The sequence below is a fragment of the Diceros bicornis genome, chromosome 1 (assembly GCF_020826845.1).
Source record: "Diceros bicornis minor isolate mBicDic1 chromosome 1, mDicBic1.mat.cur, whole genome shotgun sequence".
NCBI classification, from domain to species: Eukaryota; Metazoa; Chordata; class Mammalia; order Perissodactyla; family Rhinocerotidae; genus Diceros; species Diceros bicornis.
Window position 1 is genome coordinate 27,222,769 of NC_080740.1, and position 18,455 is coordinate 27,241,223.

Here is an 18,455-nt window from a genome sequence, read left to right on the forward strand (position 1 = left end):
CGCTCAAACTTAATGCTTTGCCTTATTTTGGTGTTCTGCCCAAAACAATTTATGTTCGAGTACTCATCCAGGTTGTATTGATTCTTTTAATATTTTAAATCCCAAATAAATGAAAGTCTTAAATTATTTCAGCTGTGCTAGCCACAAGCTGACAGATAGCATCTGTGTTGGTCACACAGAAGATGCCAACCCCCCATTGGAAATGGAACATTTGAGGGGCAGGAAGGAAGAGACCCAAAAACGTTAGAGGACATGCACTCAAAGGCAAGCTCTGTACCCATCAGTGGCTAAATGATAGAGACAGTTCTGTCTAGATAATACAAACAGTATTTTTTTTTACTTCCTATCTTAGTACATTGGAAAGCAGATAGGAAGACAAAGGTCAAGATATGTAATAAATGCTGTGTTGGAAAGAAGGGACAACCTTTATTAAGGTAGTAAAAAAAAAAAATAGAGAGAGAGAGAGAAATATTCATATTCCATAGACTGGAAAAAAAGAAGTGTAGCTGTGCCACAAATGGACAGGAAGTAGTAGTTAACTCCAACATGGAGAAAAAGAATTCAGAGCAAACCAGTGATCTATCTAACACAAATTTATCCAGTACTCTGTTTCTCCAGAAGAAATACAAGTATTTTATTTTCTTTGCAATTCTAATCACTAAAATTGCTAGCTGTTAATTTTTGCCAGAATACTAATCTTGATTGGAAATTAACTAGAGTTTGAAAGAGGCATCTGAGTTGTGTGAATCCTTGTAGCCCAGCCTGTGCTTACTCACAGACATACTAGCCTGCCACCATATCCTTGTCTACACCTGCTCTCTCTAGAACAAAATTTGGTGTAAGGCAAATATATCTCAGACTCTATCTGAAAAGATTTAATCACAGAGACACCAGGAGAGTCTCGTTATATGACACCTCTACCTATCAGGTTGTCCTGGATCCTGCAACAATGGGAAACATTTTAATGAGGCTTTAATTAAGTCTGCAGGAATTTTTTAAAAATTATGCTTCACTGATTTTTTAAATAATATTTGTTATAGAAGATATGGAAATTGGGAAAAGTATGAAGAAGCAAATAAAAATCATCCACAATCCCCAGAAATATGGATGTATACCTACATCTATGTGTATAATATATATTATTCATGTAAGCACAGTTTTGTATTCTCTTTTTAACAATATTATATCTTGAATATTTCCTCCAACTGTAAAAATTATTGGCAAGCACAATTTTTAATGGCTGCATAATACGTGTGTATTCCTGCCAATACTGCTTTGAAAATAGCCTATTTGCCTATAGGTGAGTTTAGCTGAGTGAGTTGATTATGTCTGCCTCCATGCAGAAAAATACTAATGGATATTCAAAACTGAAATGTCACCATCTTTGGAAAACATTGTAAGTGAAGAATTACCTATGTATGTAATAAGTACAATAAACTGAACAATAAAACCCAATTAGACAGTGATTTGGGGTGGAGGAAATGAATCCTGGGAGACTGTGTAGAATGAGGACAGTGGCGTTAGGTTTCCCAGAGCAGACACACATGTCCCTCACTTATGTGTTATGCTTGGCACTTTGAGGAAACTAAAGCATGTTTAGTACATTCTTTTTATTTCTTATGCATTATGATTTCTTATATACACTCAGTATACCACAGGTGCAATCTGAGCTTTCTATCAACATTTTTAGGCAAGGAATATGGGCTGAACCTAAGAGGCTTGCCAGCAGCAAGCAAGAATCTGTACAACTACATTTAAGAGTTCTGAATTTGAGTGTTTCTCTCCTTTAAAATTCAAAGTATAGATGTAGTATTGAAATTTATGTCAGTTGTATTGGGAAGATTCAGTGTCTTAAAACAACTCAAGGCAGAATTGAAAGTCCAAATCTACAACACCAGGATGTCCTTGTTATTGTGCATTATGCTCTGGACAGCATTTCTTTTGCTGCAGAAAGAGCTTTAACATGTTTTATTCAGTTTGCTCCAAACTCTTCTCATTGTAGTCTTTGTGCCCTCGTGTAATCAATCTCTCTACTCAAAGGTCAGCATGAGCTACTATATTCCCAAGGCAGGGAGACTATGACAAAAATACAATTTGTAGAGGGAAAACACTCCCTGACCCCAGATAGTTAAAGGTCTTCAGACACCTTCTGTGAAACAGAATAATTTCACAGTGGTTTTATGCTAACAAAAATGAATTACCATTGGCATGTTTTATCAAATAAGCAGAATCAAGGGGACAAAGTTGCCAGTTAAAAAGACAATAGTCTACTGTAAAAGCTTGTTAAAGTAACAGTTGGTAAACCATTTATGAGAGGAGTGAAACAAAGGCTAGGCTTAGTAGCTAAAATTTCTGTTTCTTTGCTTTGTTCAAAATAGGATGCTCCCTTCATCCTCTGATAAAATACAAATGATTTTAGTAGCATCTTCTTAGCTAATTCCAAGTACTCTCAATGCCACTTTGCTGTTTTAAAGAAGACACAATTCTTGTTTGTATTCCCATTCACTAAAAATTTATTGGTTCGTTATGATTTATGAGCAGCTCACAAGTCTTTATTTATTGAGCTCATCTATCAAACGCCATTCTAAACACCCCTCAAGGCTCTGGGAAGCTGAGTGGATGCTGTTTTGAATTGGTTTCCTAACAACAGAATAGGCAGATGTGAATGATCATTTATCACATGGTTGGGCTTTCCGATATAGATCTGTGTGCGTGGTAGTTGCAAAACCATCATATCCTAACTTCTCCTTTTTTATATTTGTCTCATTTCTGATTGTTTTTCAATCAGATGAGTCCTATAAGAGGGAAAAATAATAAAGTTCATTTTATTTGTGATCCTTGAGCTGGTCATCATGATCATGTGTTTTATTTTTCTAAGGCTAGTAGGTTAAATGTTGTGGGTTAGTAATAAGTAAACAGTAAATAAAACAAATAAGCTTTAACCAGAAGGGACACTCAGCTATGACTGAGTCATAGCCAAAATATCAAAATCTCAAAAGAAATGCTTTTATTTTTCTATTCCTCATATTTCTCTCACTAATCAGTTGTGTTGCATGGTTGTAACCTCGTTAGCTTGGATACTTGGCATATTTTGTCAGTAGTTAAACTGCTGATGAACATCCTATTTACTCTCCATGTACCATAGAAATCACAGAGCAATAAGCAGTAACAAGAGCTGTTTGTTTTAGGTAATGAAGCACTAGTGATTTGTGTGGGAAATGGGAGTTTAGATTCTGAAAGATTACCAAGAGGTTCTTGATCATTTTTAAAATAAAAATGCTTGCCACAATTAAGATTTTTATGGTTTCTAAAAGTAGAGATACTTATTTTTTTCATCCAATAATCTTAAAGCATTTTATTAAAAAAATAAAAAAACTCACGGGGCAATTTTTCAATGTATGTTTCCATCTATTTGATCTCACCATATTCCTGAAAGTAAACCAGAGAAATTAGAAAGTAAACCAGAAATGCGGGTGGCAGGGAATAATGAGTGATCCTCACTAAATAGAAAAATGCCCTTTGAGCCATGAAGTAGTTAATGCAAGCACACAACTTACAAACTTAGAGTTTAATCAGTATTATTTTAGATTCTCTTGTGCTATGCTGTGTTCCTTTTCCTGACGCATTAGCTGCTACTACAGTTGTGTTTTCCAAGTACCAAACCCACTCAGCCAAATTACTTAAAAGCCTGGAGCATGTCTGCATTTCATTAGATAAGAATCAAAGTTTGAGTGAGGAAAAGAAAGAAATGGAACCCACTGCAGCCTAAAATCATCAAGGAAATATTTTTATCTTTACTGATGCAATAGCAACGAGTGACATTTGTAACAAATTGTTCATTCCAGAATCATTTATTGAATATCTGCTATGATAGGAAAAGTACTAATCACTGGAAATATGACAATGAATAAGAAATGAGAGATTTTTATTGTTTGTATAAAATCACATTTATACCTTACCACTTGTCCCTTCCCAGATAATCTTAATGTACAGAAAACATTTTTAGACCATCTTATAGAATTTGATCATACATGTAAGGTATATTGCCAGTGGTAAGTGAAAACTATTGAAGAGAACAGAAGACTCTTCTACTTTTTCAGACCAAAGAAAACCAGTCATTTTTCTTTAGGCCAGTTTTGTGCACATCACTATGGTATGTATGTAGGGACTAGTTTATAAGCATCTTATGTTATAATAAGGAGAAGACAAGCCAGGACAGGACAAAAAGAAACTTGTTCAGTTAAAGAATAAACCCAGCACCTGAGCTCGGAAGACTTATTTAAAAAAAAAAATTAAATATAGTAAGATTGACAGGTCTGAGGTAGATTCACAGGAAAGAGTATATCGGCCAGTACAGAAAGGAGAGGGGAACCTGAATCCAATCTAGTGATCAGTTAGAAGGTAGGCTTCTCAATCAGGCTGTCTCCTCCAAACCCAAGTTCAGCTTCCTACGAGCTGTGCAGGTTAGTACTGTGCCATTAGTTTCCTCATCTATAATGAAGACAGTAACTATTTCCTAGAGATTAAAAATGTTAAATGGTATGAAGCACTCAGCCAAGTGACTCGGTCATGCTAAGCTCTCAAAAAATATTAGCTGCTATTACTGTTATTGTCATTTGTAGTTATAAAGTACTTCTTTATATGTTATCGCTGTCAACAATAGGTAGGGTTACTATACATCCCAGTTTTTCCAGGACTGTCCCAATTTATGCCTAGTATAAATATTAACAATGCCCTTTTCCTTCTCAAATGTGTCCCAGTTTGGGAAATAAATGATATGGTTCCCTTAGCAGTAGGACCCAGAAAGAATTGGAGAATACCACCCAGAAACACATAGGTTGACAGAGCTGAGGAAAAGGTGGGATATAACCGAGGAGTGTCCAGGGGAGGTGTGCTATCAGAGGTTACAAGTCATTTGGACAGACGTAGAGCAGCTTTAATACCATTCCAAACAGATTTTGACATTCAAGGCAGGGATGAGGATCTACTCGGAGGAGAAAGAAGAGTCTTTCAGCATGCCAATCATAGGATGATGAGAATCTCAAATAGGTACTGTGGTAGGGAGGGAAAAAACAATGTTGACAAATCAGCATCGACGAATCAGTTGACTCTGTGATTCACTGGTGAGAGAGGGAAGAATCTAGTTTTCTGGATTGATTGACCCAAAACACAGTTTTATCACTGAGAGAGATTCTTAAAAAAGATAAAGTATGGAGAGAAGATTAAGAGCTTTGTTTTAGACATGTTGAGTTCAAACTGCCTATGAAACAGACATCCAATCCAAGTGGAAATTTCTAGAAGGCAGTTTTATATACCAGTTTGGTACTAGGAGAGCTTCAGATTGGGGAGTCATTTGTTTGGAAGTAGCACCTTAAGCCTTGTGAGTGGCTGAGATCACTTAGGAGGAAGAGGCCATAGCCAGGGGGAAAAAAGTTATGTCAGGGATAGACCTCAGAAAACACCAACATTTTCGTATGTTGGGCAGAATAAGAGGAGGCAAAGATGACGGGTAAAGAGGATCTGGAAAGAACAGCATTATAAGGAGAGAGTTTCTGAAGGGACTTTCAACAGTGCTACATGCCACCAGTGGGTCAAGATGAGGAGTCTGTTAGCTTTGGGAACTGGAGGCTCTTGAGCAGCTCATGCAGAAGCCGTGCAGGGCTGAAGTAGGAAGTGCAAGCAAATGCCTTTGATTTAGGGAAGGAAGAGGATGTGAGGAAGAATAAAGCAGCATGTAGCCCTGCACTGTCCAATATGGTAGACACTAAACAGATGTGGCTATTTAAATTTGAATATAAATTAATTAAAAGTCAGTAAGATTAAAAATTAAGTTCCTCAGTCACACTGGCCACATTGCAAGTACTTAATAGCCCCATGTGCCTAGTGGCTATCATATTGGGGAGCACAGATACAGAATATTTCCATTATCACAAAAAGCTCTTTTAGACAGTGCTGGAACTTGTTGAAAGAAGAGGAAAGATTGGGGGCCGACCCCACGCCCTGGGGTTAAGTTTGGCACACTCTGCTTCAGCAGCCTGGGGTCGGTTCCCAGGCGCGGACCTACACCACTCGTTGGCAGCCGTGTTGTGGCAGCAACCCACATACAAAATAGAGGAAGATTGGCAACAGACGTTAGCTCAAGGCAAATCTTCCTCAAGCAGAAAGAGGAAGATTAGTGACAGATGTTAGCTCAAAGTGAATGTTCCTCAGCAAAAAAAAAAAAAAAAAAGGAAGAAGGAAGAGGGAAAAGTTTGAAACACATATTGTGTCGGAGAAAAGTCTCTTCTTGCCTCCCTGACCACTGAAGACAAGCCCAAAGTAGTGTGTTTATAGCCTGTGAGTTGTCTTTGGCAGAGAAGTATTTATAGAAAAGAAAAGAAAGAAGATAGCTAAGGCTCTAGGGGGCGCCGGGAGGGCTGGCATCCAGAACACTGGAGGAGGGATAGTTCTTTCTCCAAATATAGACTAAAAAAATGAGAGAAAATGCAGGTACAACCTCCTTTGGCAAAGCCAGGAAGCAAATCTCAATGGCAGCCATAGTGACTTGTTGAGAAAATAGAGGGCTATAAACTTAAAGGGAGGGGGCTTTTTCTCCGTTATGAAAATTCCAATACTTCAATACGAAATAGGAACTGATTTGTAAAATTTTAGGTAAACAATAGATTGAAGCAGATGCATGTTGCCACTAGAGTTTATATCTTTTTCGTTAGTAATTATAATAGCTACAATTTAGTGATACCTACTTTATGATATACAATGGACTGGTCATTTTACATTCACTATCTTCTTTAAATCCACAAAACAATTCTTAGAGGTAGTTGTCATTATCTACTTTATAAGGTTAAGTAACTTGCTTAAAGGCACAGAATAGCTATGAAGTGTCACAGTTGGATTCGAACACTAGTGTGAAATACAGACCAGACATTGGGAAATAACAATTTAGGGAAAGAGCAGGGTGCTATAGGTGCACATAGCAAAGGTCCCTAATTTGATTGTCAAGGAAGGTTTCTGGGATGTAAGTGAAACTTAAGTAAGATCTGATAGTTGAGGAGCTAGTTGATTTCTGGGGAAAGAAGGTCCCAAGAAGAAGAAACAACATCTTAGAGTTGACATTCAAGGAAGTGAAAGTCCAATATGCCTGTAACATAAACTGAAAAGAAAGAAAGGAATACTGAGAGATGGGACTGAGGTAGAGACCAATCCAACTTCCTCCATTTATATTCTATTCCATCCTTTGCACTCAAGGTAAGATATATTTCCTAAATCAAGATCTTAATATGACTGAGAAAAATGGTTACATTTCAGGATTCCATATATCCAATACATCAGAAGAGAAAAAAAGAAAAAACCTTTTCTGGTTTGTGCATAAGAATGTAAGAGATAGCCATCTAGTGGTCTCTCTCTCTCACGTGTAATCTCTATAAATGAGATGCAGCTCTGAAACTATGTTCTCACAAGGCCAATGCGATCTGTGTGCAGGCAAGCCTGTCACATTGCCAAATTTTTGTTTTCCTAACCCCAATGATAATTACAAATGGTAATTTCAAAGGAACCGGAACACTCTGCATTTGGTATTTTATCACAGCTTGTAGATTTTTGCTGACAAACCTGAGTAACTATGCATAGTTCTGAGCCTGTATTCCTCCATCAATGTTAGCCTAATGACATGGATTCAAGTTTTAAAATTATGTTTTTTATCTGTCCCTGAAATAATCTTGGTTTATTTTGTATATAAAATGTTTCACTGCACAACAGCATATTAAACTATTTATATTTAGTGTGTAGGGCAGGAGAATTTCGCAGTAGTGGATTAATTTCACTTCTGTGAGGCAGAATGCCACTGCGGCCTAACAGATGTGGTTGACTTATAATTTGCTTTGTTCATATTAATGAGATTGGCCCTATTACTTGGTAATTATTTTCTGATTGAAGATTTCACGTGGGATAAGCTGCTTTCATGGGCAAGAATTGAAAACCTACTTTGAGTCATTAAACCAAGACTATTTGTAAACTTGACAGGATCTCTTAGCATCATTTTGGAAAGACTTCATGTCCCCTTGCACCAATTTCTTAATAATATATTCTTTAGTGGAATGTATCATAGCTAAACCAGTTATCATTTTCATTTCCTAATGGTCATAAAAAAGATTTTATAAATGTTATCTGGTCGTGCTGTAAATGTGATTAAAACTTAAGCAATAGGACCCCATAGTCATAAGTAATTTCATTAGCAGCACTTGGTATAGGGTAAGGAAAAGGCAGAGCTGTGGGTTACCTTTGAGTTTGGCTTAGGAAAGTGGATTTCTGTTTCCATTGAGAACATATACATGTTTCCTATTCACACAGTTGATGTAAATGGATTTGAAGACATGGATGTAAATGATGAGGATTAAAATGCTTCATGAACTTTTCATAGTCATATTTTGTATCTGTCATAACATTTTGTAAATAACTTGTTTCTATGGAATTAGATTATTGTATCCAGGTTTACTTCTTAGTACAGGAAGATATGAAATACATTTTAGTGATGAATCATTCCAGTGATATTAGTTTGTTCAAATCTTCTGTTTTGTTTGAAACTGATTTAAAAGTATTCTTTTCTCACAAAATTATTTTTCTGGAATTTGTTCATTTCTTGTTTAAAATAAACAACCGGAACTACTTGCAGTAGCACTGCTAACAAAATAATAATAAAACTTGGGTTTTCCAATTGCCAAGTAGATGCATATCTGGTAGATTTCTTGTGTTTTATAGCACAATATATATTTAATTTCTGTGGATTACACTTCAATAGACGTTTAAAGACAACTTCAAAGGGTTTGCCTGTAGAAATAGCTGTTTTCTGATGTAGCTGTTGATAATATTTTATTTTAGAAATCTGACGAATCTAACTTCTAAATCAATACAACTATACTATGCAAACCATTTATTGAAATGTGCATTGCAATCACGTATGCATTATTTTGTTTCTACTAACATATTAATAGAGATCATCTAGTGTTGTTGGCTCCTGAGATGACAAAAAGAAACAGGTGGTGTATAACATGAACTATTAAGCATATTATTTTTTCATTGTTCTGGAAAATCATCTTTTTTTCCCCCATGCTTGAAAGTCTAAGAGCAACCTTCTCTTTCACTGATTTTTAAGGCACAAAATTTTGTAAATTTTGCACTCTTATCAACCCTCCACCCCTTACCTCTTCTCTTTTTTCCACAGGTGATTTCTATTCACTACTGTCCAAGCTGCTAGGAGAAAGGGAAGATGTTGTTCATGTGCATAAATATAATCCTACAGAAAAGGCAGAATCAGAGTCAGACCTGGTAGCTGAGATTGCAAACGTAGTCCAAAAGAAGGATCTCGGTCAATCTGATGCCAGAGAGAGTACAGAACATGAGGAGAGGGGCAATGCTATTCTTGTCAGAGACAGAATTCACAAATTCCACAGACTAGAATCTACTTTGAGGCCAGCAGAGAGCAGAGTTTTCTCATTACAGCAGCCCCTACCTGGTGAAGGCACCTGGGAACCAGAACACACAGGAGGTGCGTTTAGGGCTTCTTTTAAAGAATATAATGTGAAATGCTACAATCCACATTAGCAAAATCTGAAGGGAATAAAAATTAATGGGTGAAAAAACTCATCAATAAAAAGGACTTATCATTAGAAAAAACATTACTCTGATTTGGGTTATCAGATATCACCTTCGTTTGAGGAGTTTTTGTTTTGGTCCAATACTACATAAATTCAGTTTCTGTTCAATTCGTGAGCTGGAATTACCAGGACCAAAAGTATTTGGATCATGTTGGGGAGGGCATATGAAATTCAGGGTAACAAATTCTTACCAAATCAACATGCTCCATTTTACTCAATGGAAAGAAACTGAAAATTCAAAACCTAATATGCAAAGTCCCAGTGTATGAAATGCTTATACACTACCTTCTTTTAAGGCCATTAAATTTCTTTCAAAGGAATCTTATACTTCAAACATTCTCATCCAATTGACTTGTAAAATGGAACCATTTTTATGACTTTGATTTCTTAAGTTCCATTACCAATTACCATCTTAATTGGAAAGTTGAGTAGTTATTTCTGAAGGGACCTCCAGCAAGTCAGTAACTATCAGATTTATCTTTATTTCTAACCAGGATTGGCTTCCATAATTAGAGGACAATACCTTATTCCCTTCAGGTTTCTGTACCAGCAAGCTATGGATGCCTCATCTTTGTCTTTAATTGTATTGTGGCCTCTGTGATATTGATTGTGTTTCATGTTACTTGCTAATGTGGAAAGCCAGATAATACAGCATGTGGAGATAATCTCCAAAAAAGTAACGGATATGCGTGCATGGCAGCTGTCCATGCGTGGGCTAGAATGGCGCAGGCTGCCAGCTTGATGTTTTCAAATACAGCTTTGCAGGAAGCCATAAATTGTTCAACACCCAGCTGATTTTTATTTATAATTGAAAAAAATTAGCATGCAGTGTCTTTTGCTCACAAGGAAGTTTCAAGCACTGTCCATTGGGATTGGCCTAATAGTCTTTGTGAGATATTAACTGGAACCTAGATTTTTACCTCTTCCTATGTAAACAGGATCAGTCCTGCTCTAACTCATTCTAAATTTATCTAATAAAACTATGTTTTTCAAGAGGTGGTCCCTGGACCCCTTTGCACCAGAATCACCTAGGGCTTATGAAAGATCTAGAGTCCTGAATCCTACCAAAGAACAATTGAATGGACATCCTTGTGTATGGTGCCTACAAATATACAGTTTCTCCTGCCCCTATCCATTTCATAAACAGACTGGAATGTCTGTCTGAACCTCTATATTAAGGACAGTAAATTGTAACTCAAACAACACAGAAATGTAAAAGGCAAAAGGGCCTCTTTGGTGAGAATCGAATTCTATTCAAATGTGAAATGGAGTTGTAGCATGCTTTATTCCATGACTGGTCTCTGTTATTCTTGGATTTAAAATAATAACATAATCATTTATAGGCATCGTAAGTGTCAGTGTAAAAATCATAGTTTGACTTAAGGCACTGTATCCCTAAAACCTACTTAGTTTTTCTAAGAAAGAAATGCTTAAAATACCCGAAATACATTTACTTTCCAAATCTCCTCATACCTTCCAGGGCAGTCAAAATGGCAGTGCCCAGGAGAAAAATGTTTCTCCAGGATCTGGTTCAGGAAGTTTCCTTTCATTTTAAATATGTGGGTGAATGTCTCTGAAGTAAATAAAACAATGAGTCATCTAAACATATAGCACAAATCCTAATTATAGAACAGAAATGTGCATGTGTTTCCTTTCTGAAGTGATTTATTTTACTGTTATTTCACTACTCGGATTCAAAAACTCTTTTAAAATTGAATGCAAAATAGCAAAACTCATATTTAGGTAAGCTATTTCTAAAAGTCTTTTTTTTTTTTCAGTTCTTTTTCACTGTTTATCATGACACAATGTAATATCTAACTTTAATGGAAGATGTTTCATTCCTTTGTGTAAGCCAGAGAAAGACCCATCCTCAGGAAGCTTCCACTTGCAGAACAGAAATTAGGAAATTATTAGCATGTGATGCCCTAATAAAATATATTAGTAGTCTAGTGCGTGTATATTCCACAGGGTATGAGCAAGGGGACTAAATTTGGTGGATCATCTTCCATTGTTTCTCTCATACCCTTTCTTTACTCCAGGTGAAGCCAAGAATGAGACCCTAATGGTCTGGAGGAATTAACTGTCTCTCTGAGTGCCTAATTTGCTATAAGAAATTGTATTAGCTACAAAGAAGAAAGTAGCTTTTCATATGAGATTATTACTAAAAGAAAATATAAGGCTGTGGTATTGCTTAATATTATAGCTGATACTCACTTCATATATCTTTGAGACCTATTATTAATTTTCAAATGAAGAAACTGAAGCTTGGAGAAGTTAACCCATTTGAATGAGGTCACAGAGTCTGAATTTAAAACTTGCACTAATGTGTCCCTTCTAGTTCCTTACACTTCAGTACAGCTCAGTCAACTGGGTTAACTTGCTAGCTCAGTTCAGAAACCGCTTCCTAGAGCTCTGGGCCCTCACTGCTTAGAAGCTGGAGGCTTCCACTCAGGACCCCGTTCTGATGTCCTCAGTTCAGGGCACCAGCACAACCCAATACAGTGGGTTTTCAGCAGCAGCACTTTAGATTTCATTAACCGACCCATATTCTGGAACTGCAGTATGGTAATGGATCCCATCCAGCTGATTTGAGGATTCTAAGGTGAAATTATTGGATCAGCTCAAAAATCCAGTCACAAAAATGTGACTATGTGTAGTAGGCCCAGGACTATCTGAGGATTTCAAAAGCAACACCATTTTGTGGACCTTTAGATTGGTCTGAATTCCACTTGGTGCCACACACTGGCAACTGCCTTTAAAGTTGAGTTCTTCCTCATTATGAGTCGAGAATCAACGGGCACAAGCTGCAGGAAGAGCGCAATAGAATGACATCTCCCAGCTTTGCAGAGCTGAGAAAGTCCTTAGCATTCCTAGGAACCAGATGGTTCAGTGCTGTGTCTTCAGCGTATCTGAGTGCAGACATCCTCACACAGCACCCTTTTTAGGTCTTACCTTCACCACTTTTGATGAGTCTATTCTGAAAACTCGCCTCCCAATAATTGTGAAAACAGTGTCAGAAACAGAAATTTCCTGGACAGGCTCAGCTAGACTAGATCAGAGGTTTTCAGACTGTTGTTGGAAAGATCATGCCTCAAGTGTAAGTAGTGGTTGCAGCCTCCCGCCATTCACACACACCCAAGCATGCGTGTGTGCATGCACAAGTATACTCACAAGACAGCTTGCTCCAGAGCAGTTCTCCATTTGGCCAAAATAAAACTTGACAACCACTCCCTGGAAGTCGCATGATGTAGAACTCTTCCGACTCCAGAGCCTGACTGCCTGACTTTGAGTCTCAGCTGCACCATTTATTATGTGGTCCCTAGGCAAGTTTTTAAAAAAATCCTCTGGGCTTTAGTTTTCTCATCTATAAAATGAGGATTATAACAGCACCGTCCTCATAGCATTAAAGTGAAGATCAAATAATATTTCCATGTATTCCAGATAATACATAGAAAGTGCTTTGAACAGTTTCTGGCACATAGAAAGCATTTAATAAATGTTATAATATGTTGACAATAATTATGATTATAATTGCTACCATTAACATCATGTTGGATTAATATTTCAAAAATTTAAACACCAAAGTAGTAGAACTAAATATTAACTACTTTAACTTAAGCAGCATCCATGAGAGAATTTTCTTGCGATGTGTAGGAAAGCTGCAAAATTGGGCACTCTAATTTGATAAATTCAGAAAATGACTTGGCAGTGTTCTGTCATAATGGGAGTTTGTGGCTCTTCAGATCTGATCACTTACATTGATCTGCCTTGATGTTTGTGATATATGATGTACAGTGTGAAAATAGTCAACTTGGTAAATTGAGAATCAAATGCACTTCTTTTTATGCTTAACATAGTTTGGTTTCTACCGTTAGTTTGATATCTACATTAAGATATCATTAATAGTTAGAAAATCTTAGTCTTTATTCTAGTTGCCTTCTGCAAACTAGACTCATTGAAAAATAAATTAAAAACTACAGATAGCTATTCTCACTGGCAAACTTGATTGGACTACTACTTGCTAGCAAATGGAATCCTGATTCGGTATATACTGACACCTCTGGACATCAGAAAATACACATTTATGTGATGCTTTCCATGAGATAAGAGAACTCACAGAGTCTGTAAATATTCTTATGATACGTTTAGATTTTAATTAATTTCTATGGACAACTTTTACTTAGCTCAGAGTCCATACTTTTAACATATTTCAGTCAAATGCTTACCTCTAGGTTCAAGTCTTAAAGAATTCCCAGGATAAAATAAGGCATTCAGTGGGCTGAATTTTCATCTCTGGAGAGGAAGAGACTAATAAAAACAAATACATACATAGCCCTTACAATGAACCAAGTTGAGTGTTTCAGATGCATTAATTCATTTAATCCTCATAACAACCCTATTTATAAACCCATTTAAAAAGGAAGAAACTGAGGCATAGAAAGATTAAGTCATGTGCCCAAATTGCCACGGCTCGCGGAACCAAGATTCAAAGCCAGGCAGACTTGCTCCAAGTCTTGGTTTTTAATCACTTTGTTATTCTGTCTCTCATAACAGAATAAAATGATAGATAGATAGATAGATAGATAGATAGATAGATAGATAGATAGATAGATGGATGACTGGTTTTTTCCAATCATCCCATCATCTCATCTACAATCATAATAACTCTAGGTGTAGATTACCTTTGGTCATACTTTCTCAATCAGTATCCAAACAATTTGACCAAGATGAAAATCTCGTTTGCGATTAAATTTTAAAAAGAGAAGAAATTCTGCTAATGCTTTTGAGCCCTTTGTTACATCTTAACTCTCTTCCTCACTTCACTCCCATTAAGTGAAACATTATAATTAATTCTTGTTTTCTTTCTTACTTGGGTATAAATATTTCTCCTATAGTTTTAGTTAATTATAGTTATTGCTGGCACTTCAGATGAATAACAATCCCTGACCAAAATAAAGCATCTTTTCCTCGCTAGATGAGAATTTGCAAGTGCAGAAAAAGCAGCCACTGCATTTTGTTCTTGTTGTTGAAGTCTTCTAGGGATTTCATCAGGGTCTTTTCCTTAAGATTAAATGTGAAGAGCGTTGTTACATGGAAGTTAAGTCATAGGTTCTAGGTTTGAAATTATATTTTTTCTCAACTTTATCTAAAAATTTTATTAGTCCTTATGTAACACAGATGAATGAATGCCCTTTTAAATGCTTATTAATAATTTCATATGAAAGCAGAAATGATTACTAACATTAATCTCTTGGAAAGGTGTAATTCGTTAATCCTTTTCATGATTTATTGGTACAATTTTAATAGTAATGTTAATTTTTTTATGAAAATTGTAACTTTTTTCCTAAATATATGGCAGAATATGAGGCTGCACATTTACCTTTATTTATAATGAATGCAAAGATTCTTCTGAAATAATCCTATCGTTTGATATCTGAATTTAGAGCAGCTGACACTTGGAGTTGGGAATGGCTTGCCCAAGGTCATGTGTAAGAAATTTGTACTGAATTTTCGAATTAAAACTGTAAGTCTACAACATTAACCAGTCATATGCTGAATCACTTCTTAAGTAAAGGCTAAGAGCAATCTGAACTCGAATTTTTAACTTCTCCATGATGGAAAATGTTAAGTTTAAGTTAGAACCCAAATATATTTTATCATACAATTGCTTTAATAAGGATTTGGAGTATTCCTTAATTGGAGATTAGAGAATAATCATCCTTGATGTTGATGACTGAAGTTTGACCCAAGCCTACAGTTTTTTTCCTGTGAAATGAGAAAATGACCTGGGATAAACCAGCACTGTTCTAGCATTCTGTGATTCTTGTGTAAAGATGGGCAGGGATTAGAAAAACATCAGTATTAATTCCATATACATACACCACTAGTCCTAAATGACTGCCTTGATTCTTGATCATTTAATCTTAAAAGGAATAGCCTTTAACTACCTAATAGCGAAAAAAATGGTGACACTAGAAGCAAAAACATCAGTTAACTGAGCTAATATTCACAGAAGAGAATATGAACTCACTTTTCCTTTAACTATTTTAGAATTTCTGGTTAACACAGAGACCTAGCTTCTGAAAGTTTTGAGGTCTTGGCTAAGTAATCTTAATAAATGTGCAATGATATTTTTAAATGAAATTTAAAATAATTTAATATAATTTCTCCAAACATTCTTGCCATACACAAAATAGTTCTCCTTTGCATTGACTTAGTACTCAAAGAGCCAGTTTGCTCACAGAGTTAGCCCTCTTATATATTTCGTTACATACCACCTTAACTGTTTTGAAAATTCACCAAAAGTAAGTGTTTAAGAAATATGTTCTAGATATTTATACTGATTTTCCTTCTTGAAAATTTCCAACCAAAAAGGATTCTTATATATGACAAAATAGGTTGTTAACAACCTATTAGTCAATGCTTTTTGCAGACTTTGGAGCACTTACCAATCTAAGGTCAATGATAATTGGGATAATTCATAGCCAGATTAAAAGTTCTTTACACAATATTTCCAATATTTTATGAAATTCACAGTTGACCCCAGAACAACGTATTTATTTTGGACATTGCATATTTTCTCTTACAATTAGTATCTGTGCACCTTCACGAGCACCTAGCTTCTAGGACCTGGTGGTGGACCACTGAATAGAAAGGTTCCAGGAAGCATGATATTTATTTGTCTTTAATGAAAATAATTAGCCAGTGGTAGGGGTAAAAATAGATAGTACAAGTGGATTATGAGATACTAAGGATGTTGAAATGCTAGTTGACAACATAACAGTAGAGACTCGAGCATAGAGTACAGTTTAGTGCATTTATTAGGCTGTTACAGTGGGCCAGGCCCTGGGCAAGATGTGATGACAAAACAGTGAATAAGACATGATCCTTTCCCTTAAGAAATTCCATCTAGTTGTAATGGTTCTGGGCTCTGAGAATCTGATGAAAGCAATTAAATGTCTGTATTGTCATGAAGTTTGAGGTTCCTTAGAGCCCATCCAGAATCTACAGGAGTTAGTGAAAGAGTATAGAATGATGACCACAAAACGGACAAGCTGTAACTGAGATGAGAATGAATGAAGTACAACCTGAGATTCGAGCATCTTTAAAATAATCTAAAACATTTTCTTTGAGGAATGATTTATCCATCTGTTGATACATCTAGACATCTCTAATTATTATGCTTATACCATATTTCTAGAGTTCATTTTCAAAACATGGTTTTAATCATGTCACCCCATGCTTAAAAACCTTCCATGGCTCACAGTCGCCTGTAGCAGCTATTTGTATCCTTTTTTCCTGTTATGACAAGCACGATAGATGATGAATGCTGTTCATCTGAGCAGCCCCATTCACATCCATTGCTGTGCCCAGAATTGTTTGCAAATTTAGGCATGCCACCAGTAACTCTGCCTCTCTTCTCTCCAGCTCAAGGCATATCACAACAAACATGAGTGAAAATGACATTCTCATGTGCTCTAATGTATTTCAAAAGTAAATTATTCCCAAACTCTGTGCTTTACTCCTACTAATAAAGTACTTGCAGCATGCCTCAAAATTAATCATGGTATAGATCAAGACAGCACAGCTGAGAACTACATTCATTCATTGTTAAATCCATACTCCTTCGTGTGGTATACAATACATTTTCCAGTCTAATGTAGATGTTGGGGTCTGTTAATCCTGTCTCTCACTCCCCTACCCCCATCTGACATGTACAGATATCCTTCCCAGATTATTTTAAGATCTTGAAACATATTCTGCAATTATAAACATTCTCACTTTTGATCTTTCTGACCAAAATATCCTCTACCCACTTCTATACTTGATGAACACCCTCTTAAGTGCAAACACAAATGTTTCTTTCTCTAGAAAACCTCCCAGCTCTGACCTTAACACTGCCCTCTCGCAGCCACGCCTCAGGGAGGATCATGGACACTCTGCTGTGTTCCTGCACTATGTTGTGTCACGAGTATTTGGTTTCTTTTTTTTTCTCGTTTTAACCCAAGAGTTCCTCAAGGCCAAAAACCATGTTTTATTTCTTTGTCTTCCCAGAATCTAGCATAATGCCTTACACAGACAATACACTTAGGGAATATCTGCTGAAGATGCTTCAGCAAAGGCTGTGGGCAGAATTGATCTAGGCATCCTATTGATTGTGGTATCTTTGTTAATTTTTATTAAAGAAAAAATTCAATGTGCAAAGGTAAAAATATTTTGAGTGGAAAGGTACTATTTCCTTTTGTGTAGTTGAGAGAATTATAAAGTGTTTATTCTCACACTGGCCTCCTCTGATGTTTTCAGAAGCTGATTAGACAAGCCCTGTGCTTCCCTTTCTTCCTCTGGTCTTTAATGCCTAGCTTTGAGGATTTCACTGCATGTTGCCACATCCTCCAGAGGGTGGAAAGGAGAAATGAGACTAGACTTGCTGCTTTTCTGCTTCTCAGCATCTCTGTTGAAACATTCGAGAGGGAAAGAAATATTGACCCTGATACAATAGATTCCACAGTATCTTCATAGGTTTATATCTTCAGTTAGTATAGCTACTCCATACGTCAAACCTCTTTATTCATGAGCATATTTATAAAAGGGTTAGCACAAATGAACCCAGGTACTCTCTAAGAATAAATGTATTCTGATCAGAAATTTTTCCTTTCTCTTGTTACGACACAGTGAAATATAAGCAGTGAAAGAGAGTATCTTTCCATTCCCATTGTTACAGGAACACTGAAGTTAGGAGAAATGAGATGGGTATCTTATATAGTTCCTTGTACAAGGGATAATCAGTAATGGTTTATTATAGTG

General features: G+C 36.3%; 1 protein-coding gene across 13 annotated transcripts in view; it reads left to right on the plus strand.

Annotated features, from left to right (window-relative positions):
* The window catches only part of PAM (peptidylglycine alpha-amidating monooxygenase), a 281,033-nt gene that overhangs the window by 225,398 nt on the left and 37,180 nt on the right, over positions 1 to 18,455 (plus strand). For 7 of the 13 annotated variants that reach the window (XM_058536239.1, XM_058536308.1, XM_058536392.1 and 4 more), the window contains one exon: positions 9,218 to 9,541. The exons of the other annotated variants lie outside the window; for them this stretch is intronic. In XM_058536239.1, the coding sequence (XP_058392222.1) occupies positions 9,218 to 9,541 (324 nt within the window). The remainder of the gene's footprint in view (positions 1 to 9,217; positions 9,542 to 18,455) is intronic. 13 annotated transcript variants of the gene reach the window in all.